The sequence below is a fragment of the Saimiri boliviensis genome, chromosome 14 (assembly GCF_048565385.1).
Source record: "Saimiri boliviensis isolate mSaiBol1 chromosome 14, mSaiBol1.pri, whole genome shotgun sequence".
Lineage (NCBI taxonomy): Eukaryota > Metazoa > Chordata > Mammalia > Primates > Cebidae > Saimiri > Saimiri boliviensis.
The window spans coordinates 17,100,239-17,124,918 of NC_133462.1; the positions used below are offsets into that span (position 1 = coordinate 17,100,239).

At 50.1% G+C, this 24,680-nt stretch overlaps 1 protein-coding gene across 1 annotated transcript in view; it reads right to left on the minus strand.

Moving 5' to 3' along the window:
- FCGBP (Fc gamma binding protein) overlaps positions 1-23,525 on the minus strand; it is a 62,726-nt gene extending 39,201 nt beyond the window's left edge. Inside the window, exons 1-5 of the mRNA XM_074386368.1 lie at positions 23,425-23,525; positions 15,485-16,732; positions 11,983-12,332; positions 3,936-4,506; positions 1,023-1,630 (exon numbers count right to left, since the gene is read on the minus strand). Of these exons, the coding sequence (XP_074242469.1) occupies positions 1,023-1,630; positions 3,936-4,506; positions 11,983-12,332; positions 15,485-16,732; positions 23,425-23,479 (2,832 nt within the window). The 5' untranslated portion in view covers positions 23,480-23,525. The remainder of the gene's footprint in view (positions 1-1,022; positions 1,631-3,935; positions 4,507-11,982; positions 12,333-15,484; positions 16,733-23,424) is intronic.
- Between the last annotated feature and the right edge of the window lie 1,155 nt (positions 23,526-24,680).

Here is a 24,680-nt window from a genome sequence, read left to right on the forward strand (position 1 = left end):
TAAATCCAAGTCCCTCACCCATGGCCTTCAAAACATACATGATCTATCTATCTCCCCATTACCTCCCTTGCCTCACCTCTTCTCACTGTCCCTCTCACTCAGGCTGCTGCTATCATGCTAGCTTCCTTTTATTTATTTTTATTTATTTATTTATATATTTATTTATTTATTGAGACGGAGTTTCGCTCTTGTTACCCAGGCTGGTGTGCAGTGGCGCTATCTCAGCTCACCACAACCTCTGCCTCCTGGTTCAGGCAATTCTCCTGCCTCAGCCTCCCGAGTAGCTGGGACTACAGGCACGCGCCACCATGTCCAGATAATTTTTGTATTTTTAGTGGAGACAGGGTTTCACCTTGTTGACCAGGATGGTCTTGATCTCTTGACCTCGTGATCCACCCGCCTCAGCCTCCCAAAGTGCTGGGATTACAGGCGTGAGCCAGCGCGCCTGGCCACTATTTATTTATTTACTTATTTATTTTTATTAGTTTTTACAGGGTCTCACCCTGTCACTCAAGCTGGAGTGCAGTGGCACACAATATCGGCTCACTGCAACCTCTGCCTCTGGGGTTCAAGCTATTCTCCTTCCTCAGCCTCCGGAGTAGCTGGGATTATTACAAGAATGAGCTGCTGCACCTGGGTAATTTTTTTTTTTTTTCTAGTAGAGATGGGGTTTCACCATGTTGGCTAAGATGGTCTCAAACTCCTGACCTCGTGGGCTACCGTGCCCCACCTCTGGCTTCCTTTTTAAAATAGAGACGGGGTCTCACTCTGTCACCCAGGACAGAGTGCAGTGATGCGATCATAGCTCACTTCCTAGCACTTTGGGAAGCTGAGGCGGGAGGGTGGCTTGCACCCAGGAGTTGGAGACCAGCCTGGGCAACGTAGTGAGATCCTGTTCTCCACAAAAAGGAAAAATGAAAAAGAAAAAAAATTTTAAATCTTCTAACAGACCTCCCCATCCCCAGCCCCACTCAGAGCGTTTCCTGTCCCGACACCCAGCCCCGGGCACCCGCGTCGCTCACCAGCACTTGCCCCGGGTACTCCCGGCGCACCGCCACCTTCACCCCGCGGGCCTCCACCCGCACAGCGCGCGTGTAGCTCACGGTCTGGCTGCCCCGATGCTCATTTTCCACCAGCACCCGGAAGGCGGGCAGAGCCGCGTTCTGGCCACACGAGCCGACCAGCAGGTACGTGCAGGTGCCCATGAAGTCGAAGCGCCGGCCGTCGAAGCTCACGTAGTGTGGGTCCCCGGACCCCTGGCAGGTCCCGAAGCGGTCGGGGTAGCAGCCCAGGAGGCCGTTCTGGACGCTGCAGCGCTCGCCCGCCGGGCAGCCCTTCGTGTCGCGGCAGGTCACCTGCTGGGTGGTGGTGCCGTTGCAGGTGCAGCGCCTTTGGCACAGCTCGTCCGCCCACACCTCCTGGCCCGGAGCGAGCAGGAGGCCCTGGAAGGTGCAGCCGCATGACGAGGCCGGCACGCAGGCGCCGCCGCTGGCCACGAAGCCCGGGAGACACACGCAGCCCTCCACGCACGGGCGCCCGGAGCAGTTGGACGGCGCCGCAGCCCCGTTGCAGGAGGCCGGGCAGGCGGGGCCGCAGAGCTCGTAGCGGCTGTTGGCGGGGCAGGTCAAGGCTGCAGGGAGATTGGAGATGGTGGGTCAGGCCGGCGCAGCCAGGGCCGTCGAGGGGCCCCCTGTCCGCGACAGCGCCCAGGAATTCCCCTCCCCGCTCCCCGCCCCCACATCCGTGCTCTTCTCTCAGAGCTCGCCATCTCAGATAATGGCACTTCCATTCCTCTGGGTGCTCCTGCGCCCCATCGCTGAGATGCAGTTAATCTCCACCCCACCAGCCCCCTAAAGCTCACTGGACAGCCCATCTGTCAGCAAGTCCTGTGAGCTCCATATTCAAAATCCACCCAGCCTGACCAGGCCTGGTGGAGCATGCCTGTAATTCCGGCTACCTGGGAGGCTGAGGCAGGAGAATTACTTGAACCGGGAAGGCAGAGGTTGCATTGAGCCTATATCGTCCCAGCCCGGGCGACAGAGCAAGGCTCTGTCTCAAAAAAAAAGAAAAGGAAAAAAATCCACCCAGTTACAGAATCTGCCTCTGGTCCTATGCACCCCAGCAGCCTCCTGCCTGGGCTCCCTCCTGCCCCTACAGCCTGTTCCTCACACCAGCCAGAGGGATCTGGGAACATCTGGGTCAGATCAGGTCCCTCCCCATCTCAGAGCCGTCCTGTGGCTTCCTCTCACTCAGGGTAAACACCACAGTCCTCCCCATGCCCCAGGAGGCTCTGTACCATCTGCTCCTCTCACCTCTCGGCCCTCACCCCCTCCCACTCTCCCTCGTGCTCACTCTGCCCCAGCCCCAGCTGCCTCCTCCTCCCTGGTCATCCTGCTCCAACCTCAGGGCATTTGTATTGGCTGTTTCCTCTGCCTTCCCTTTCCTCAGAAAGCCCACTGGGGCCCAGGTGGCCTGGGTTCAAATCTCAGATCTCTCCTTCTCGACCACTGACTCCAATCTCCCTATGCCTCAGTTTCCCCATCAATAAGATGGGCTAATATAGTCCAGACCTCACAAGGTTGTTGTGGGGATTAAATGAGTTGATCTCTGGAGAAACATTCTGTGGACATTACTGTTAGTACTTAGCTGACTCTGTTGCCTGATCCTGGTCTCAGCTCCAATGTCAACCTGCCCAGAAAGGCATTCCCTGATCACCCTCTTCATGAGCCTCCCAGTCACTGTCACTGCATGAACCTGTTTCTTTGGCTCTCTGAAGAGACTTTCTAGTTTATCTGCTCACTGTCTGTGTCCCTCCCCTCCCACTAGGAGGCAGGTTCTACAGGAGTGGGGACCTGGTCTATCTCAATCACTGCTGAGTCCTCAGCACCAAGGACAGGGCCTGGCGTACAGCAGGTGCTCAGGAAATACTGCAGAAATGAATGGGAGGAAGAATGAATTCTCTTGTTCCCATTTCGTGCCAGCCATTGGGTGGGGGTGGGGGGCTTACTGGGCAGTAGGGACAGAGCACTGGCCAAGACAAATGCCCAGTGGCCTCTATGTCTCCCTCATACTTACTCCCCCTCCCTTGGGCCTGGGGCTGGGCCTGGGGCTGGGCCTGAATGCCTCCTCCTCCCTCCTGCCTGTCCTTTCTGCCTCTGGGACATGTCTCTAGGAGCCTCACTGACAAGGGCAGGAACAGATCTATGCTGATCCTCACTGTGTCTTCAGTATCATCAGCATGCACAGGGGGGCAGGCAGGGGTTCAAGGAACGCTTGGGGAATGAATGAGTGAATGATTAAGCAGATGGACATCTGGCTACAGAGCCTGGACTTTATCTAGAGGGCAATGGGAGTCATAGGAGGGTTATAGGCAAAGGAAGAGACGTCCGCTTGTCTGTGTTGGGATTCTGCAGACAGGAATTCCTGTCGTGCCAAGCCTTTGAGCGTGCTGTTCTCTGGGTCTGCATCTCACTTTCTCCTCTTTCTCTTGGCAACTTCCAGCCCCTCCTATGGGTTTCAAATTAGACATCCCTTTCTCTAGAAAACTCTCCCTGCTCACCCCTGCTCCCCAGAAGCCTTCTCTTGTTTCCCACAGCCCCAGTGACTTCCTCCATCCTGGCCCATACCCCATGCCTGTGCCCCCCCACAATCCCAGCCCTAACTCATCTGCCTATCCCTACCCGATCCTGGCCCCAACCCCTCTGCATGGGCCTCCCCATCCTGCCTGGAACCCTCCAGACTGTTAGTGTCTGGTGAAACATCTGCTCCAACCTTAGGCTCATTGTGGACAGAGCTGGCCGTCTTGGCCATCACTGGGCCCCTGGCATTGCCCAGCACCAGGCTGAACTACAATAATTTCTCAGATATTAAGTAGATGCCAAGGGTCCCCTACTCCTCACTGTATGCTCCCAACCCCCACCCAGGGCATCACTCACGGCAGTTGGCTGGTGACCTCCAGTCCCCAACCGAGATGCCAAGCTCCAGACAGGCCTGGGCATAGGCGCTGAGGCCACGGCACAGGCTGGGCCGATCCCCACCAACCACGCACAGGTCGTATACACACTGCTCCAGGAAGGGCCTGGGATCCAGGGTGTCATGGCAGACAGCGAAGGGGCCGTCAAGTTTGGTCAGCATGCCACAGAGTCGGTCACCCTCATAGTGCTGGGCCTGGCCTGGCGTGCAGGTGGGACAGTTGTTCTGGCAGCCATCCTCACACAGGTAGTCCCCATCATCCAACTTCCAGCTACTTGCGAACTCCACGGGGTCAGCAGCCTGATTCCCGTCAGGCATGAGGAAGTCGTCCGCTGGGTCACCATTATAGTTGCCACACAGCCCCCACACCTGGCCTTGGAAGCGTGCGGGCAGGCTGAGTGCCAACTGGCAGTCCCAGTCATAAGTGATCACCAGCCCGAAGACCAGCTCCACCACGGCCCGTGGCCCACTCTGGTACACACGCAGGCGACCCTCGCTTAGGGAGACTGGCAGGCGCGAGCGCTGACTGTCAATCTGCAGAGCAGGTGAGGAGGGGGTGGTCAGGCCCCTGTGCCATCTGGCCTCCAGCCCTCATCTCTGGGCCTCCCGCCTGCTCCCCTGCTCTGGTGGCACTGGGACTTATTCTTTCTGTTACTGCCACCATCAGAGACCTTGCCTCTTGCACTATCTGTGGCCTGAGATGTTCTTTCTGGAGATGTCCACATGACTCACTCCCATCCCTCCTATAAAATATTTGCCCAAATATCACTGATTCAAGCTTTCCCTGACCGCCCTATTTTAATTTTTTTTATTATTTATTTATTTTGAGACGGAGTCTCGATCTGTCATCCAGCTGAAGTACAGTGGTGTGATCTCTGCTTCCTGCAACTTCCGCCTCCTGGATTTAAGCAATTCTCTGCCTCAGCCTCCCGAGTAGCTGGGATTACAAGCACCTGCCACCATGCCTGGCAAATTTTTGTATTTTCAGTAGAGACAGGGTTTCACAATCTTGGCCAGGCTGGTCTTGAACTCTTGACCTCGTGAACCCCCCGTCTCAGCCTCCCAAAGTGCTGGGATTACAGGTGTGAGGCACTGCACCCAGTCTTACTTTATTTTTATTTTTACAGAGACAAGGTCTTGCTATGTTGCCCAGGATGGTCTCAACTCCTGGCCTCAAGCAATTCTGCCTCAGCCTCCCAGAGTGCTGGGATTACAGGCATGACCCACAGGACCTAGCCACCAACAAACTTTAAATGGCAGCCTTAGGCCGGGCACTGTGGCTCACGCCTGTAATTCCAGCACTTTGGAAGGCTGAGGTGGGTGGATCACTTGATGTCAGGAGTTTGAGACCAATGGTGAAACGCTGTCTCTACTAAAAGTACAACAATTAGCTGGGTGCAGTGGTACACATCTGTAATCCCAGCTATTCAGGTGGCTGAGGCTGAAGAATTGCTTGAACCCAGGAGGTGGAGGCTGGATCGCACCAAAGAGAGTGAGACTCTATCTCAAAAAAAAAAAAAAAGCAGCTTCTCCCTACTCCTTATCTTCCTTCCTTGCTTTCCTTGTTTTCTACAGTGTCTGCCCTTCTAAAACATCATTCACGAATTGACCATGTTTATCATCTGTCTTACTCCATCAGAATGGCCGCTCCACAGAGACAGGGGTTTGGGTCTGCTTTGATTGCTGCTTTATTCCCAGTGCATAGAACAGGGCCTGGTAGAATCACAGGCACTCACTAGCTGAATTAAGTCACTGCTGCATCTAATAGCATTCACTGAGCATGCACTCTGTGCCTGGCCATGGGCTGGGAGATCCTGAGAATACGAAGGTGACCAAGACAGCCCCAGGTCCTACCCTCACAGGACTGCCAGTCCATTCAGATAAACAGAGCCATCACCAGACAGCGAGAGTTCGGAGGGGTCAGGGCTAAGATGAGAAAAGCACAGGCAGAAGAGTCAAGGCCAGGATCAGAAAGGCCAGGCAGAGGGGTGAAGGATGGGGTAGGGGAGGCACAGGCTGAGGGTTCAGAGCTGGGATAGTGGGGAGATGGGAGGCTGTGAAAACCCAGAAAAACAGCCAGATCTAACGTTGCAGGTCAGGGAAGGCTTCCCAGAGGAAAGAACAGTTGTGCTGAGCCTTGAAGGACCAGTAAGGGAGAGAGAGAGCCAGGAAAACCAGGAGGGAGTAGGATATTCCGGTGCAACTGTCCTGAGTGGACAGAGATCCTGGCCAGTCCATCTGGCTTGGTGTCTCCTGCAAAGCCCATGTGTTGAAATCTTAACCCCCAACATGATCGTATTAAGAGTAGGGGGAGGCCTTTGGGAGGTGGTTAGGTCATGAGGATGGCACTCTCATGAATGGGATTAGCGCCCTTATGACACAAGCCTCAGAGAGCTCTCGAGTTCTCTTTCCACTGTGTGAGGATACAAGAAGTAAGCCATCTGCAACCCGGCAGAGGACCCTCACCTAAGCCTGGCAGTGCTGGTGCCCTCATCTTGGACTTCCAGCCTCCAGAACTGTGAGAGACAAGGTTGTGTTGTTTGTAAGCCTCCCAGGCTCTGGTATTATAGCAGCCTGAAGTCGAAGAATCGGGAGAAAACAACTGTGTCTCTTTGTGCCCCAGGACATTTTTTTTTTTTTTTTGGATGGAATCTCGCCCTGTCACCAAGGCTGGAGTGCAGTGGCATGATCTCAGCTCACTGCAACCTCTGCTTCATGGGTTCAAGCGATTCTCCCACCTGGGATTACAGGTGCATATCACCATGCCCAGCTAATTTTTGTATTTTTAGTAGAGACGGGGTTTCACCATGTTGGCCAGGCTGGTCTCTAACTCCTGACCTCAAGTGATCTGCCCGCCTCAGCCTCCCAAAGTGCTGGGATTACAGGGGTGAGTGACCGTGCCCAGCGTCTTTTTTTTTTACTAATAAAAAAAATTTAATTAGAGATAGGGTGTCACTATGTTGTCCAGGCTGGTCTGGAGCTCCTGGCTCAACCAATCCTCCCACCTTGGCCTCCCAAAGTGCTGGGATTACAGGCATGCGCCACCGCACCCAACCTGTGCATCTCTTTGTTACTCTTTCCTTACACATTCTCCTAGCTGTGCCAGAGCTGAGACTTGAAGTGGAGAAAGTCTTAGTCAAAAGGATGGAATATGAAAAAGGGAGCAACAGGAGAGGGGACAGCATGAGCAATGGCCCAGAAGGAAGACAGAGCATTCACTCATTCTGGCTCCCAGCAAAGCCTCTGTGAGTCCCACGGTGTGGCCTGCTCTGTGCCAGCTGGTGCTTTAGACACTGCAGTGACGGAGACAGGCCATGGCCCCATGCTCAGGGCTCTCAGCCCAGGATGGCTGCTCAAATCTGCCTCTCCCCTAAGTCCATGATCTCCATTTCTATTTTTCTATTTTTTTACGTATGTATTTTTTTTAATTTATTATTATTATTTTTTTTAATTTTTTTGGGATGGAGTTTCATTCTTGTTACCCAGGCTGGAGTGCAATGGCACGATCTCGGCTCACCGCAACCTCCGCCTCCTGGGTTCAGGCAATTCTCCTGCCTCAGCCTCCTGAGTAGCTGGGATTACAGGCACACACCACCATGTCCAGCTAATTTTTTGTATTTTTAGTAGAGACGGGGTTTCACCATGTTGACCAGGATGGTCTCAATTTCTTGACCTTGTGATCCACCCGCCTCGGCCTCCCAAAGTGCTGGGATTACAGGCGTGAGCCACCGTGCCCGGCCCGTATGTATTTTTTTTTAAGACAGTTTTCCTCTGTCGCCCAACCTGGAGTGTGGTAGCGGCATCATAGGTGTCTGCAGCCTCAACCTCCTAGGCTCAAACCATCTTCCTGCCTCAGCCTCCCAAGAAGCAGGGACCATAGGTATGCGCCACACACCCAGCATTTTTTTTTTTTTTTTTGGAGAGATGGGGTTTCCCTACGTTGCTCAGGCTGGCCTCAAATTTCTGGGCTCAAATAATCCTCCTGCCTCAGCCTTCCAAAGTGCCAGGATCACAGGCATGAGCTATCATGCCTGGCCAACCTCCATTTTTCTTTTTTTTTTTTTTTTTTTTTTTTTTTTTTTTTTTTTTTTTTTTTTTTTGAGACGGAGTTTCGCCCTTGTTACCCAGGCTGGAGTGCAATGGCGCGATCTCGGCTCACCGCAACCTCCGCCTACTGGGTTCAGGCAATTCACCTGCCTCAGCCTCCTGAGTAGCTGGGATTACAGGCACGTGCCACCGTGCCCAGCTAATTTTTTGCACTTTTTAGTAGAGACGGGGTTTCACCATGTTGACCAGGATGGTCTCGATCTCTCGACCTCGTGATCCACCCGCCTCGGCCTCCCAAAGTGCTGGGATTACAGGCTTGAGCCACCGCGCCCGGCCTCCATTTTTCAATGACACAAATAATACTCATTCATTACAGAAAACAGAAAATGCACATGAGCAAAAATTAGAAAAGGAAAATCACCCTGTAGGCACACACATACAAACATATAGATCTGGTGGGGTTTTTCCTACCTTTAGATATATTTACACTTAAAAAAAAAAAAAAAGACCATGCTGAAGTCGCTATTTCATTAACTCCTCTCCTAACAATGTCTTGTGAGTATCCTACCGTGATTCTGCTAGTAGCTCTACACCTTTGTCAAGTCACTGACCTCTGTGAGGATCTGACAAAAAAATTAAAAGTAAGGCTAGGCACAGTGGCTCATGCCTGTAATCCCAGCACTTTGGGAGGTCGAGGCAGGCGGATCATGAGGTCAGGAGTTCGAGACCAGCCTGGCCAACATGGTGAAACCCCATCTCTACTAAAAATACAAAAATTAGCCAGGTATGGTGGCAAGCACCTGTAGGTCCCAGCAGCTCAGGGGGGCTGAGGTGGAAGAATCACTTGAACCCGGGAGGCTGAGGTTGCAGTGAGCCCAGACCACGCCATGGCACTCCAGTCTGGGTGGAGTTCAGGACCAGCCTGGCCAAGATGGTGAAACCCTGTCTCTACTTAAAAATACAAAAATTAAGGCCGGGCGCGGTGGCTCAAGCCTGTAATCCCAGCACTTCGGGAGGCCAAGGCGGGTGGGTCACGAGGTCAAGAGATCGAGACCATCCTGGTCAACATGGTGAAACCCCGTCTCTACTAAAAATACAAAAAATTAGCTGGGCATGGTGGCGCATGCCTGTAATCCCAGCTACTCAGAAGACTGAGGCAGAAGGATTGCCTGAACCCAGGAGGCGGAGGTTGCGGTGAGCCGAGATCACACCACTGCACTCCAGCCTGGGTAACAAGAGCAAAACTCCATCTCAAAAAAAACAAAAACAAAAACAAAAACAAACAAGCAAAAAAAACAAAAATTAGCCAGGCGTGCTGGCGGGTGCCTGTAATCCCAGATACTCAGGAGGCTGAGGCAGAGATTTGCTTGAACCTGGGAGGTGGAGGTTGTAGTGAGCCAAGATCGTGCCACGGCATTCCAGCCTGGGCCACAGAGCAAGACTCTGTCTCAAAAAAAAAATTTTATATAAATATATGTTGTGTATATATGTATGCACATGTGTGTGCATATATGTGTATGTGTCCATATATGCATACATGTTGTATATATATACATGTCTATATAGGTGTGTATATATGTATGTGTGTGTGTGTGTGTGTGTATATATACATACATACACAAAATATATATACAGTATGTATATTTTTTGAGACAGAGTCTCACTCTGTCACCCAGGCTGGAGTGCAGAGGCACAATCTTGGCTCACTACAACCTCTGCCTCCTGGGTTCAAGTTATTCTCCTGCCTCAGCCTCCCGAGTAGGTGGAATTAAAGGTATGTGCCAGCATACCTAGCTAATTTTTGTACTTTTAGTAGAGATGAGGGCAGGCTGGTCTGAACCCCTGACCTCAAGCGATGCACCCACTTAGGCCTCCCAAAGTCCTGGGATGATAGGCATGAGCCACTGCGCTCAACCCTGAAGTTGTTGAACAGGCAAAACTAACCTATGCTGGAAAAAAAAGTCAGAACTGTGATCACCTCGAGGGGTAGGTTGGGGATTGTTTGGGAAGGCACATGAGGGAATTTTCTCAGGTGATAAAAATAGTCCATATCTTTTTTTTTTCTTTTTTTGTTCCTTTCTCTTAGTAGTCCATATCTTTATGGACAATTTGGTTACACATTTGCCAAAGGTGAACTATACAGTTAAGATTTGTGATTTTTATTATATATAAGTTTCATCTCCAAAATAAGCCAAAAGAAGTGAGAAAATATTGTATTCTAGGGAAGGACATGGTGAAGTCTTTTGGGTGAAATGTAGTGATGTCTGGAACTTTGAAGGGCATAGAAAATAAGGATTGTGGAGTGGACAGAGAGATGAACAGATGGATCAGTGTGTGAGCAATCAAGAAGAGTACAGTATTTAGAATCTAGGTGATTGGTGCCTGTAATCCCAGCACTTCAGGAGGCTGAGGCGGGCAGATCGCTTGAGGCCAGGACTTCCAGCCCAGCCTGGCCAGCATGGTGAAACCCCGTCTCTACAAAAACACAAAAATTAGCCGGGCACGGTGGTGCATGCCTGTCATCCCAGCTACTCGGGAGGCTGAGGCAGGAGAATCGCTTGAACCTGATCATGCCACCGCACTTTATCCTGGATGTCAGAGCGAGACTCTGTCGAAAGAAAGAAAGAAAGAAAAGAAAGAAAAGAAAGAAAGGAAAGAAGAAGGAAAGAAAAAGAAAGAAAGAAAGAAGAAAGGGAGGAAGGAAGGAAAGAAGGAAAGAAGAAAGAAAGAAAGAAAGAAAAGAAAAGAAAGGTAGGAAAGAGGAAAGAAAGAAAAGAAAGGAAGGAAGGAAGAAAAAAGAAAGAAAAAGAAAAAGGAAGGAAGGAAGAAAGAGAAAGAAAAGAAAAAGGAAGGAAGGAAGGGAGGGGAGGGAGGAAGGGAAGGAAGGAAGGAAGAAAAGTTTAGATGATTGGCATCTGAGCATTCAACTTTGACTCTGCACAAGAATTTCAACTTTGACATTTTAATATTTTCATAACAACATGGCGGGGAAAAAAGGAAGTAATTGCTCTAGGCTGCTGTTATTCATATGAACTGAGTAGTAATGCATTTACCAGAGTCAAGTCAGCTGAAGGATTAAGAACAGGGACCCCAGAGCCAGTATGCCTGTGCCCTTACCTCCACCTCTTACTAGATCTGAGCCCTGGGGAACTTTCTAGCCTTGCTCAACCTCAGTTTCCCAATCTGAACATGTTCACAATAATAATGCCTGCTGGACAGAGCTTGTGAGCATTAAATGCATTAAGATGAGAAAAGTGCCAGGAAACATACCTGGCGCTTAGCAGGGGCTCATTATATTTCATTATTTGGTCAAGGTGAATCCCCCATTGTTGGATATTTAATTTCCTTTCTAACTAGGACAGTATTTTTTGTTTGTTTTTGTTTTTTGCTGTTATAATCCACGTTGGCATTCCCCCCACCCCATCCCACCGGGTGAACCCTGTCTCTGAATATCCTTAAAATTTCTAGATGTGGGATTGCTGGAGGGCAGGGTTCTAAGGTTCTGCTACTGATTTATTTGTTTGTTTGTTTATTTTTTCAGATGGAGTCTCACTCTGTCGCCCAGGCTGGAGTGCAATGGTGCCATCTCGGCTCACTGCAACCTCCACCTCCTGGGTTCAAGCAATTCTCCTCCCTTAGCCTCCTGAGTAGCTGGGATTACAGGCGTGTGCCACCACGCCTGGCTATTTTTTGTATTTTTAGTAGAGACGGGGTTTCACCACGTTGGTCAGTCTGGTTTCGAACTCCTGACCTCTTGATCCACCCACCTCGGCCTCCCAAAGTGCTGGGATTACAGGCGTGAGCCAGCATGCCCGGCCGCTACTGATTTTCAACACACACCCCCCCCCCATCCCCATGGCCCATTTCTCCGCATCCTGGTTTGAGGTCGGCCACTGGGCTCTGCCTGCGCCTTGGGACCCGCAGCTCATGGATCTTAAGCCCCCGAAGCCTCCAGGAACTCACCAGGACGAAGCCAACTTCCCCGCGGGTCAGCGACACGGAGTGGCTGTAGGCGTGCACGGTGACCAGGCCCACGTAGGAGACACGGCGGCTGCCCCGGTGCTCGTTCTTGGCCTCCACGCTGAAGGCGGGCAGGGTGTCGTCCTCGCTGCACAACTCCGCCATCGTGTACGAACAGGTGCCCATCATGTCGTAGCGACGGCCATCGAAGGTGGTGTAATGGGGGTCGCCCTGCGCGCGGCAGACAGCGGAGGACTCCGCCACGCACTTAGGCTTCCCGTCCACCACCTGGCAGTGCTGCCCGGCTGCGCACTTCACGCCTTCGCAGGAGGGCTCCGCTGGGGCCAGCACAGCTGGGGAGGGAAGGGAACGGTGAAGAGAGAGAGTCAGAAGTGTCGGCAGGGTTGTAATCCAAGCACTTTGGGAAGCTGAGGTGGGTGGATCGCATGAGGTCAGGAGTTCGAGACCAGACTGGCCAACATGGTGAAACCCTGTCTACACTGATAATACAAAAATTAGTGGATCGTGGTGGGACACGCCTGTAATCCCAGCTACTTGGGAGGCTGAGGCAGGAGAATCATCTGAACACAGGAGAGGGAGGTTGCAGTGAGTTGAGATCTTACCACTGCACTCCAGCTTGGGCACAGAGCAAGGAGGATGAGGAGGAGGAGGAGGGGGAGGATGAGGAGGAGGAGGAGGGAGGAGAGGAGGGAAGGAAGAAAGAAGGAAGAAGAAGGAAGAGGAGGAACAAGGAAGAAGAGGAAGAAGGAAGATGAAGGAGAAGGAGGAAGAAGGAGGAGGAGGAGGAGGAGGAAAGAAGAGAGGAGGAGGAGAGAAGGAAGGAAGGAGGAGGAGGAGGACGAAGGAGGAAGAGACGAAGAATAAGGAGGAGGAGGAGGACGACGAAGGAAGAAGACAGTCCTCGCCGGGCGCGGTGGCTCAAGCCTGTAATCCCAGCACTTTGGGAGGCCGAGGCAGGTGGATCACGAGGTCAAGAGATCGAGACCATCCTGGTCAACATGGTGAAACCCCGTCTCTACTAAAAATACAAAAAATTAGCTGGGCATGGTGGCACGTGCCTGTAATCCCAGCTACTCAGGAGGCTGAGGCAGGAGAATTGCCTGAACCCAGGAGGCGGAGGTTGCGGTGAGCCGAGATCGCGCCATTGCACTCCAGCCTGGGTAACAAGAGCTAAACTCTGTCTCAAAAAAAAAAAAAAAAAGAAGACAGTCCTCAGGCCTCAGTGGGGAGGCATCCTGGAGATCCTGGAGCCCACCTTGCTTGGGAAGCTTGAGCAGTTTGCTCACAGCTGCCCATTTTAAAGGTGGGGAAAACTGAGGTCTGAAACACCACAGGAAGAGAGTTGCTCAGTCCTCTCTGAAAACCCCAGGTTTTCTGAGTCTCCAGTTTAACACAGGACAGCCTAATAAGGAATGGCAGAAACTGTCATTAAAATGTTAATTTGTGTTTTTCTCTCCCTTTTTTCCCCTCTTCCCTTCCTTCCCTCCAGGATCAAAAAGAGATAAGGCTTTTTCTTTTTCTTTTTTTTTTTAAGGACAGAAAATGGAAGACAGAGACTTCAGCAGAATGAAAAGGACTGTGGAGTCAGGCTGCCTAGGTAGGAATCCTGGCTCAACCAATTGGATCTGAGACAGTGGGCAAGTTGTTTTAAACTCCCTCTGGCTCAGTTTCCTCATTTGTAACATGGGGGTGAGGGTGATAATAACACCTCCTTCATAGGGATCTTGGTGGGAGGAGTTAGGTTTAAATAAGGTAAAACTGAAGACAGCTGGCAGGGCACGGTGGCTCATGCCTATAATCCCAGCACTTTGGGAGGCCGAGGTGGGTGGATCATGACATCAAGAGTTTGAGACCTTGATTTGCAGGAGCTTTGAAAAAAAAAAAACAAAAAGAGTTCAAGACCAGCCTGGCCAACATGGTGAAACCCCATCTCTACTAAGAATACAAAAATTAGCCAGGCCTGATGGGGCATGCCTGTAGTCCCGGCTACTCGGGAGGCTGAGGCAGGAGAATCGCTCGAACCTGGGCGGTGGAGGTTGCAGTGAGCCAAGATCACGCCACTGCAATCCAGCTTGGGCAACAGAGCCAGACTGTCTCGAAACAAACCAACCAACCTAAGAAAGCTTTAGAACTGAACCTAGGTGTCAAATGGAGTGTTACCCACTATAATTAATCACCCACTCCTCCCTCATTTTATTTCTCAAGCCCAAAGTCGCTCTTTGAAGTTGGTGGCTTCCATGCCTTGGACGGCAGGGGAGGGGTATTTTTCTTTTTTTTTTTTGGGGGGGGGTATTTTTGCCAGGTCCAGGAACACCAGAGTCCTAGTGTGACAGGGACTACATGGGAAGAAATAGCCTTTCCTCTGTCTCCCTGTCCTCAAAAGTTTTTGCAGCTGGGTATGGTGGTGACGCAGGCCTGTAATTCCAGCCCTTTGGGAGCCTGAGGCAGGAGGATCGCTTGAGCCCAAGAATTTGAGACCAGCCTGGGCAACATGACAAGATCCTGTGTCTACAAAAAAAAAAATTAAAAATTAGCTGGGTGTGGTGGTGCATGCCCGTAGTCCCAGCTACTTGGGAGGCTGAGGGAGGATTGCTTTAGCCCAAGAGTTTAAGCCTGCAGTGAGCTATGATCACACCACTGCACTCCAGCCCGAGTGACAGAGTGACACCCTATCTCTAAAACAAAAAGAGTTTTGAGGGAGAAGCAGTTATCCCCATTTTACAGATGTGGACACTGAAGCCCTGAGAGAAGAAGTCACTTGTTCAAGATACACAGCAGAGCTGGGGTTTGAACCCTGGGAGCCTGGCTGTAGCATGTTGTGTCCTCAGACCCCATGCTGCACTGCACCAGCAGCTTCTCATGGGTTGAGCCTGAGGTCGCACAGACTGCCAGGTCGTATACACTAACTGTATCAAAAACACGTGAAACCTCTGGAAAGACTGCAAGATACTCCCCCTCCCCAACATGTAGTCATCTGATTATTGTACATTTAGACCTCCTGAGTTTGGGTATCAACATTCCTATCTGAGGTGTGGGGAGCAGCTTAGCAACTGGTATGGCTATGTCAGTTGCTAAAATATCAACATATTTCCAAAGTGGTTGGTAAGAAGCTGCTGACCTGACTGTCCCCCCACAACCCCAAAGATCCCTCCTTCTCAGCACCCTGGCTCTCCCCTAGGACCCTTCCCAGACAAACCAAGAGACAACGGCTGATGCCGGTTTGGTGGGGGCTTCAGGACCCTGGTGCAGTGCTCCTGCTGCTGACTCTTCTGACTGGTAGTGCTCCAGCTCGCCCTGGTTGCTAAATATTTGGAATATTGTTTCTGGGAGGAGGGGAGGGGCTGAGAAGGCTTGAGGAAGGATGTCTCAGAGAAGGGAGATGAGGGGAGGACAGCCCAGCTGATCCTGAAAGCCACAGAGGAGCAGTTGGGTGGGAAAGCAGTCACCAGCTAGACAGAGGCAGGGGTCATTTTCAATCACTCACTCTGGCTGCAATCCGCTGCTGTCGCATAGCTCACAGCCTCGGTCAGCCCGAAGATGAGCATCCCGAAGTCAGTGGTGGCCTGGGCCACGTGGACCGTGTCAGCCGTGCCAAGCTCCACTTCGGTGTACGAGAACTCGCTGCCTGGCACAACCGCCCAGGTGAGGTTGGCCCCCATTGCCTGCCCATCTATGGTCAGCTCGCTGGCAGCCTTCGTCTGTGCCACCACCAGGGCCACGCCCTCAATGCCTGGCACACTCTTGACCACATAGGCAGGGCAGTAGGACGCCACACTGGGGATCAGGACCAGGAAGGGGTCATAGGTCACGTCATTCCTTATGGCACCTGTGCCAAACAGCAGGACCTGAATGCCCACATCTGCAGACAGGTAGAGTGGCCGGGATGGCCGGACCTCAAACTCTACCACATCACCCTCCTGGAGCCCACGGGAGCCAGCGGTACCCCCGTGGTTGTAGGTCAGCTTTGTGGCCTGGCTAGCCACAACATAAGCCAAATCGAAGCGGGATTGGGAGGCCAGAGAGGCTACTACATAGTGGGTGCCCCAGGCAGATGTGGGTAGCAGCTGCTCCACCACATGGTTGCAGGTCGTGTGTTTCTGGGCACAGCTGTGGCCAGAGAGGACGGCCACGGGACTACTGGCTGTGACCTTTGACCCCGAGAGATTCACTGTGCCCTGGAGCTGGGCCACATTGTAGGGCTGCAGAGTCACACTTAGGACACCGCCTGCTGGGTAGGACTTGCCGTTGAATGTCACCGACCCCTTCAGCTCGACACTGACCGAGGCACCTGCGGCACCGGCCACCACCGCAAACTCCTGGACATTGCTGACTGAGGTGCCGGGGGGTGTGAGCACAAAGTACTCGGTGCCCAGGGCCGGGGTGGGCCGCAGCAGCGTCAGCTCCGCCGTGTTGGGCTTGCTGTTTAGCGCCTGCACAGAGATGGCGCGGTCAGAGCGGACCACCACCGCGTGCTGGAAGGTCTTGCTGCCGATCATCTCAGCCTTGGCACTGATGTTGACCCTGACTGACTCCCTGGGCCTCACTGTGACCTGCTGTGAGGTATTGTCCGCATGGCTGAGGATGACGACTGAGGCAGGGCTCTCTGACAGACTGGAGATAAGGAGGCTGGGGTAGGCGCTGCTGTAGCGGAGCTGATAGTTCTGCAGGAAGGCGGTGAGGAATTCCTCCCCGCCAGAGTTCTTGGAGTACACTGAGGCCCCCTGGGTCAATCCTGGTTGAGAAAACGCAGTGGTGAGTCCACTTACCCAATCCTCCCCACCTCTTGCTCTACACCCGGAAACACGCGGAAATATTAACTTGGGCTTTCTTTTCTTTCCTCTTCTCTTTCTTTGGATCCATGCAGCATTCATCTTTAAGCCTTTCTGGCTTTTGTTTTTCAAAAGTCTGAACACTTTAGACAGGGCCCTGAAACTCAAATGCTGAGGGGGCCAGCCAAGGAATAGAAATGTATGAAACAGTCCCGGAGGGGTGACTATGGAACTGGCCCTCCTACACCATCTAAAGTGGGTTGTTGCTGATGCAAATCAATCAGTTGGATACATCGTATCCACAGAATAATGGACAAAAAACTATACGATCACTTCAATTGATGCCAAAAAAGGCATTTGATAAAATTTAACATCCTGGCCGGGTGCGGTGGCTCAAGCCTGTAATCCCAGCACTTTGGGAGGCCGAGGCGGGTGGATCACGAGGTCGAGAGATCGAGACCAACCTGGTCAACATGGTGAAACCCTGTCTCTACTAAAAATACAAAAAATTAGCTGGGCATGGTGGTGCGTGCCTATAATCCCAGTTACTCAGGAGGCTGAGGCAGGAGAATTGCCGGAACCCAGGAGGCGGAGGTTGCGGTGAGCCGAGATCGCGCCATTGCACTCCAGCCTGGGTAACAAGAGCGAAACTCCGTCTCAAAAAAAAAAAAAAAAAAAAAAAAAAAAAAAAATTTAACATCCTTTCATGATTAAAAACGCTCAAGAAACTGGAAATAGAAGGAACACACCTCAACACGATCAAAGTCATGTACAACAGCCCCACGGCTGGTATCATGCTGAATGGGGAAAACTGAACGTCTGTGCTCTAAGAGCTGGAGCACGACAAGGCTGTCCACTTTCACCACTATTCTTCAGCATATTATTGGCAATCCTAGCTAAAGCACTTGGACAACAGAAAGAAATAAAGGGCATCCACACTGGAAAAAGAGGTCAAAATCTTTGCCTGCAGATGTTATAATCTTCTATTTAGAAAAAAATAAAGACAGCTGGGCTTGGTGGCTCACACCTATAATCCCAGTACTTTAGAAGACCGAGGCAAGCAAATGAGGTCAGGAGTTCGAGACCAGCCTGGCTAACAAGGCAAAACTCCATCTCTACTAAAAAAAAAAAAAAAAAAAAAAAAAAAAATACAAAAATTAGCTGGGTGTGGTTGCACATGCCTGTAATCCTAGCTACTTGTGAGGGTGAGGCAGGAGAATCGCTTGAACCAAAAAGGTGGAGGTTGCAGTGAGTCAAGACTGCACTACTGCACTCCAGCCTGGGTGACAGAGGGAGACTCTGTCTTTAAAAAAAATAAAAAACTTGGCTAAAGCCTGTAGTCCCAGCATTTTAGGAGGCCAAAGTAGGCAGGTCACCTCAGGTCATGAGTTCAAGACTAGCCTGGCCAACATGGTGAAACTCCATCTCTACTAAAAACGCAAAAAATTAGCCAGGCATGGTGGTGGGCACCTGTAATCACAGCTGCTTGGGAGGCTGAGGCAGGAGAATTGCTTGAAGCCAGGAGGCGGAGATTGCAGTGAGCCAAGATAGCACCATTCAGCCTGCACAACCAGAGTGAAATTCCATCTCAATAAAAAGGGAAAACCTAAAGACTTCATCAAAAAGCTGTTAGAACTGATAAACAAATCCACTAAACTTTCAGGATATAAAATCAACATACAAAATTCAGTAGCATTTCTATATGCTAACAGCAAACAATCTGAAAAAAAAAAAAAGGGAAAGTAATCCCATGTATAGTAGCCACAAATAAAATAAAGTACCTAGGAATAAACCAAAGAAATCAAAGATCTCTGCAATAAAACTATAAAACCATAATGAAAGAAATAGAAAAGGACACACACCAAAAAAACCGGAAATATATTCCATGTTCATGGATTGGAAGACACAATATTGTTAAAATGTCCTTACTACCCAAAACAATCTACAGATTCAATGCAATCCCTATGAAAATACCAATGACATTCTTCACAGAAATAGAAGACTAATCTCAACATTTATATGAAAACACAGAAAGCCAACACCATTCCGAGCATAAAGAGCAAAACTGGAAGAATCACATGACCTGACTTCACATTATACTACAAAACTATAGTAACCAAAACAGTGTGGTACTGGCATAAAAACACACATATGGACCAGGAACAGAATATAGAACCCAGAAACAAATCCACCAACCTACAGTGAATTCATTTTTGGAAAAGGTGCCAAGAACATACACTGCAGGGAAAGACACTCTATTCAATAAATGGTGCTGGGAAAACTGGATATCCATATGCTGAAGAGTGAAACTAGACCCCTATCTCTCACCATATGCAAAAATAAAATCAAAATGGATTAGAGACTTAAATCTATGACCTCTGACTATGAAACTACTACAAGAAGACATTGGAGAAACTCTCCAGTTCATTGGTTTGGACAAAAATTTCTTGAGCAATACATCAAAAGCACAGGCAACCAAAGAAATATGGACAAATGAGATTACGTCAACGTAAAAAGCTTCTGCTCAAAAGAGGAGACAGTTCACGAAATGAAGATGCAACTGACAGAATGGGAGAACATATTTACAACCCGTCTAGCTAAAGCAATTAGATAAGAGAAGAAATAAAGGCATCCACATTGGAAAAAAAGTTGAATTATCCTTGTTTGCAAATGATACAATCTTATATTTAGAAAAACCTAAAGACTCCGTCAAACAGCTATTAAAACTGATAAATTCACTAAATTTGCAGGATACAAAATCAACATACAAAAATCAGTAGCATTTCCATATGCCACTGACAAGGGATCAGCGACCAGAATGTAAAAGGATCTCAAACAACTCAATAGGAAAAAAAATCAAATAATCTGATTGTGTGTGTGTGTGTGTGTGTGTGTGTGTGTGTGTGTGTGTCTGAGATGGGGTCTCGCTCTGTCACCCAGGCTGGAATGCAGTGGCATGATCTTGGCTCACTGCAACCTCCACCTCCTGGGTTCAAGCAATTCTCTTGTCTCAGCCTCCCAAGCAGCTGGGATAACAGGCATGCACCACCACACCCAGCTAATTTTTGTGCTTTTAGTAGAGACAGGGTTTCACCATGTTGGACAGGTTGGTCTTGAACTCCTGACCTCAAGTGATCTGCCTGCCTCGACTTCCCAAAGTGCTCGGATTACAGGCATGAGACACCACACCCAGCTTAATCTGATTTAAAAATAGGCAAAAGAGGCGGGGTAGAGTGACTCACGCCTATAATCCCAGCACTTTGGGAGGCTGAAGTGGGTGGATCACAAGGTCAGGAGTTCAAGACCAGTCTGACCAACATGAAGAAACCCCTGTCTCTACTAAAAATACAAAAATTAGCCAGGCATGGTGGTATATGCCTGTAATCCCAGCTACTCGAGAGGCTAAGGCAGGAGAATTGCTTGAATCTGGGAGGTGGAGGTTGTGGTGAGCTGAGATCACATCATTGCACTCCAGCCTGGGCAACAGAGTGAGACTCCATCTCAAAAAAAAAAAAAAAAAGAAAAAAGAAAAAAAAAACAAAAACCGGGCAAAAGATCTTAATAGACATTTCTCAAAGAAGACATACACATGGCCAGCAAGAATATGAGAAAAATGCTCAACATCACTAATCAGCAGAGAAATGCAAATTAAAACTACAAGACAGTATCGTCTCACCCAAGTTAAAATGGCTTTTATCCTAAAGAAAGGCAATAATGAATGCTGGTGAGCATAGGGAGAAAAGAGAACCCCCCTACACTGTTGGTGGGACTGTAAATCAGTACGATCACCATCAACAATAGTATGAAGGTTTCTGAGAAAACCAAAACTATAACTACCGTGGGTCCAGCAATCCCAGTGCTGGATATATATATTTGAAAAAAAGGAAGTCAGTACATCCAAGAGACATCTGCTTTCCCATGTTTACTGCAGCACTATTCATAACAGCCAAGATACGGAATCAACCTAAGTGTCTATCAACAGATGAATGGATAAAGGAAATGTGGCACATACAGACAATGGAGAATTATTCCGCCATAGAAAAGAATGAGATTAGCCAGTGCGGCGGCTCAGGCCTGTAATCCCAGCATTTTGGGAGGCCAAGGCAGGTGAATCACCTGAGGTCAGGAGTTTGCGGCCAGCCTGGCCAACATGGTGAAACGCCGTCTCTACTAAAAATACAGAACTTAGCTATGCATGGTGGCATGCGCCTGTAATCCCAGTTACTCAGGGGGCTGAGGCACGAGAATCGCTTGAACCTGGGAGGCGGAGGTTGCAGTGAGCTGAGATCACAGCGCTGCACTCCAGCCTGGGCAACAGAGTGAGACTCGATCTCAAAAAAAAAAAAAAAAAAAAAAAAGAATGAGATCTGGTTATTTGCAACAACATGGATGGAACTGGAGGACATTATGCTAAGTGAAATAAGCCAGCACAGGAAGACAAATCTCACATGCTCTCATTCATATAGGGGAGTTTAAAATTTTAACTGATGAACTCATGGAGATAGAGCGTAAAATGATGGTTACCAGAGGTTGGAAAGGATAGTGGGGGGAGTCGGGGATAAGTAGAGATGGTTAATGGGTACAAAATTACAGTTAAACAGTTAAATAAAATGAATAAAATCTAGTATTAGTAGCAGAACAGGATGGCTATTGTTAAAAGTAACTTACGGCATATTTTAAAATAACTGAGTGTGGAATTGGAATGTTCCTAACACAAAGAAATGACAAATGCTTGAGGTGAAGGAAGCCCTAGTTACCCTGATTCTATCATTACACACCATATGCCTGTATCAAAATATCACAGGTACCCCATAAATGCATATAACTATTAGGTACCCATAAAAATAAAAAATTTTTAAATATATAAATTAGTAAAAAATAATAATAATAATACAGTGGGTTGTCGGTACTAGCTTTCACCTGTTACAATGAAAGAATGTGAGCTTTTTAAAAATGTAAGACCTTCCTGTTTTTCTTTTTTTTTTTTTTCTTTTGAGACGGAGTACAATGGCATGACCTCAGCTCACTACAATCTCTGCCTCCTAGGTTCGAGTGGTTCTCCTGCCTCAGCCTCCCGAGTAGCTGGGATTACAGGCATATGCCACCACACCCGCTAATTTTGTATTTTTAGTAGAGACAGGGTTTCACCATGTTGACCAGGCTGGTCTTGAACTCCTAACCTTAGGCGATTCACCTGCCACAGCCTTCCAAAGTGCTGAGATTACAGGCATGAGCCACCATGCCCAGCTGATCTTCCTGTTTTTAAAGAGAAACTGGCTATCTGAATTTTCATGTGAAATCTCCAACCCACAATTCTTTTAAACACTGTGGGGCTCAAGGTGGATGTACTCTGCTGCCAGTGTGTGATTTCCATCTTTTTGCAAGCTAGAGCGCAGTGGCTCAAACACAGTACACTGCAGCCTCAGCCTCCTGGCTCAAGGGATCCTCCTATTTCAGCTTCCCATATAGCTGGGACCAAAGGCACGCACTATGTGCCTGGCTCATTTTTTTGATTTTTTGTAGAGGCAGGGCCTTACTTTGTTGCCCAAGCTGGTCTTGAACTCCTGAGCTCAAGTGAACCACCTGCCTCAGCCTCCCAAAGTGCTAGGATTACAAGCATGACCCACTGCACCCAGCTGATTTTTGTTTTAATAGGACTTGCGGGAGCCGGGCACAGTGGCTCTTGCCTGCAACCCCAGCACTTTGGGAGGCCAAGGCGGGTGGATCACTTGAGGTCAGGAGTTCGAGACCAGCCTGAGCAATGTGGTGAAACCCCATCTCTACTAAAAATACAAAATTAGCTGAATGTGGTGTCGCGGGGTGCCTGTAATTTTAACTACTAGGGAGGCTGAGGCAGGAGAAATCGCTTGAACCTAGGAGGTGGAGGTTGCAATGAGCTGAGATTGTGGCATTGCACTCCAGTCTGGGCTACAAGAGCAAAACTCTGTCTCAATAATAATAATAATAATAACAACAACAATAATAAGACTTAGGGGTTTGTGAAAAGGGATAAAGGGAAGAAGGGGATTTGGGAAGTGTGGACAAATTGTCTGCTAGAAATAGATGGCAGTGGGAGCTTCTGACCACTCCCAACTAGGAAGAGAGCCCCTAGAGCTGAGAAGAGAGAGAAGGAGGTCTAAGGAATCTTGAAGAAAGTGTGGGGGTTATGGAATGACCAACTTCCATATAAAGGGGGCCTCCATATCCCAGCAGGCCAGGGGATCAGGAACAATGGGCATTTCAGAAGTCACCTAGGTGGATGCTGACTGGTGACTAGAGGACCCTTGTAGCCCATCTTTCTCCCAGTACTTTGGCTTTCTATAAAATTTTAGTTCTGGATACATCCCTGGGAGCACTGGGGATAACACCCTCCAAGAATGACTTTCGTGAAATTTTCCATCAACTCAGCAGAATGAGGCTCAGAGTCCAAACCTTAGTTTAGTTGCAGAAAACCAAGAAAGTTCTTGGACACGTGGGTTTGGGGACTAAGGTTTTCACCAGCTCCCATCCAGAAAAGGGTAAGAATGGATGAATTCTGCCACATTCCTCTACAGAGTCTAAGGGCCTCTCTCCTCTCTCGGCTGGGCTGGGGTGACATGCGGAGGAGGCACACATGGAAGGTGTGAACCCAGGCGAGGGTCTCGGTCAGACTTACCCCACAGGAGGGTTGCTCCAGCCCAGAGCGTCCACCAGCTCCACAGGGGACCCATGGCTGTAGTAGGAAAAGAGAAGGGATTATAGAAGGCTGATCTGCCACCTCTGCTGGAGACTGTCCTGGGCAGAAGGGCCCACCCTCAGGACAAGGGCCACCTGGGAGCAGGAAAGCTGAGGTGGGGAACGAAGTCAGGCAAACGGGGCCAGCTGGGCTGGATCCGAGGACCAGTGTGTGTAGGGGAGGCCGGCTGTCCGGTGGGTCTGGAGGTGGGATGGGGAGGGCAGGAGCCAGGGACAGGGGTGCGGAGTTGGCTGTCTAGTGGGTCTAGGGGTAGGACAAGGAGGCCTACAGCCAAGGGCAAGAGTAGGGGACCTGCCGTCCCACTTCCAAAGGGGTCCCCAGCCCTTCTCACCTGCAGGTCCCTGGAGCTGCAGGGCCAGCTGTAGGGCAGGGCTATATAGTGGCATTTCTGGGCCCCTCTGGCCACACCTTGGGCCACGTGCCAGGCAGGTGATGCCAACTTCCTGGAGGCCAGATGACACAGGGAACTGTGAAGGCCTGGGAAGAGGGTGAGTCTGGATGCCTGGGCTCCAACAAGGGAGTGAGGACGGCTGGTGGCCACTCCCTGGAAGCTTTCTGGGAAGTTTGGTCCTAGAAGGGTGGGGTCCCTGAGGGAGACAGCTGGGGAGCAGGGAGCTGAGTACCTGAGTCCCTGGGCAGAGGTGGGGTTGGGTGGGGTGGGGGTGTGGACGGCGAGGGCAGGAAGTGGCATATGGCCGTATTTGCTGGCTTAGCAGCTATATTCCTTCCTTTGTCTCCCGCCAGAAATAACAGTGAGAGACCCATATCCGGGTCCTGGTTCCTCCTCAGTCCCCACAACCTGAGGAGTCCCTGGCCACCCACATCCTGCTTCCAGACACCAGTGGGAGCAGGTGTCTGGGGTGGGCAGAGTCTGAGGGTATGGAGCGGGACACAAGACCGCCACCGCAGGCCAGCGCGGCCTCTGGGGTTCTCATCTACAAAATGGGAACCCCAAAACCAGCCTCTCTGGGCATCTTTACATCCCAGAGACATAAAGAAGTTCTCGAGGACTGTAGAGCTGGGAGGCAGCCTCTTCTGGTGCAGACCCAGGCAGGGATGCAGGAGGCCATCGGGCTGAAGGGACAATGGCTTCTGCTTCCCAGCCCCACACAGACACCTGGATTCTACTTCTGACTCCAGACACCTGCCCCTCAATGGTGCTGGAAACAGGATAC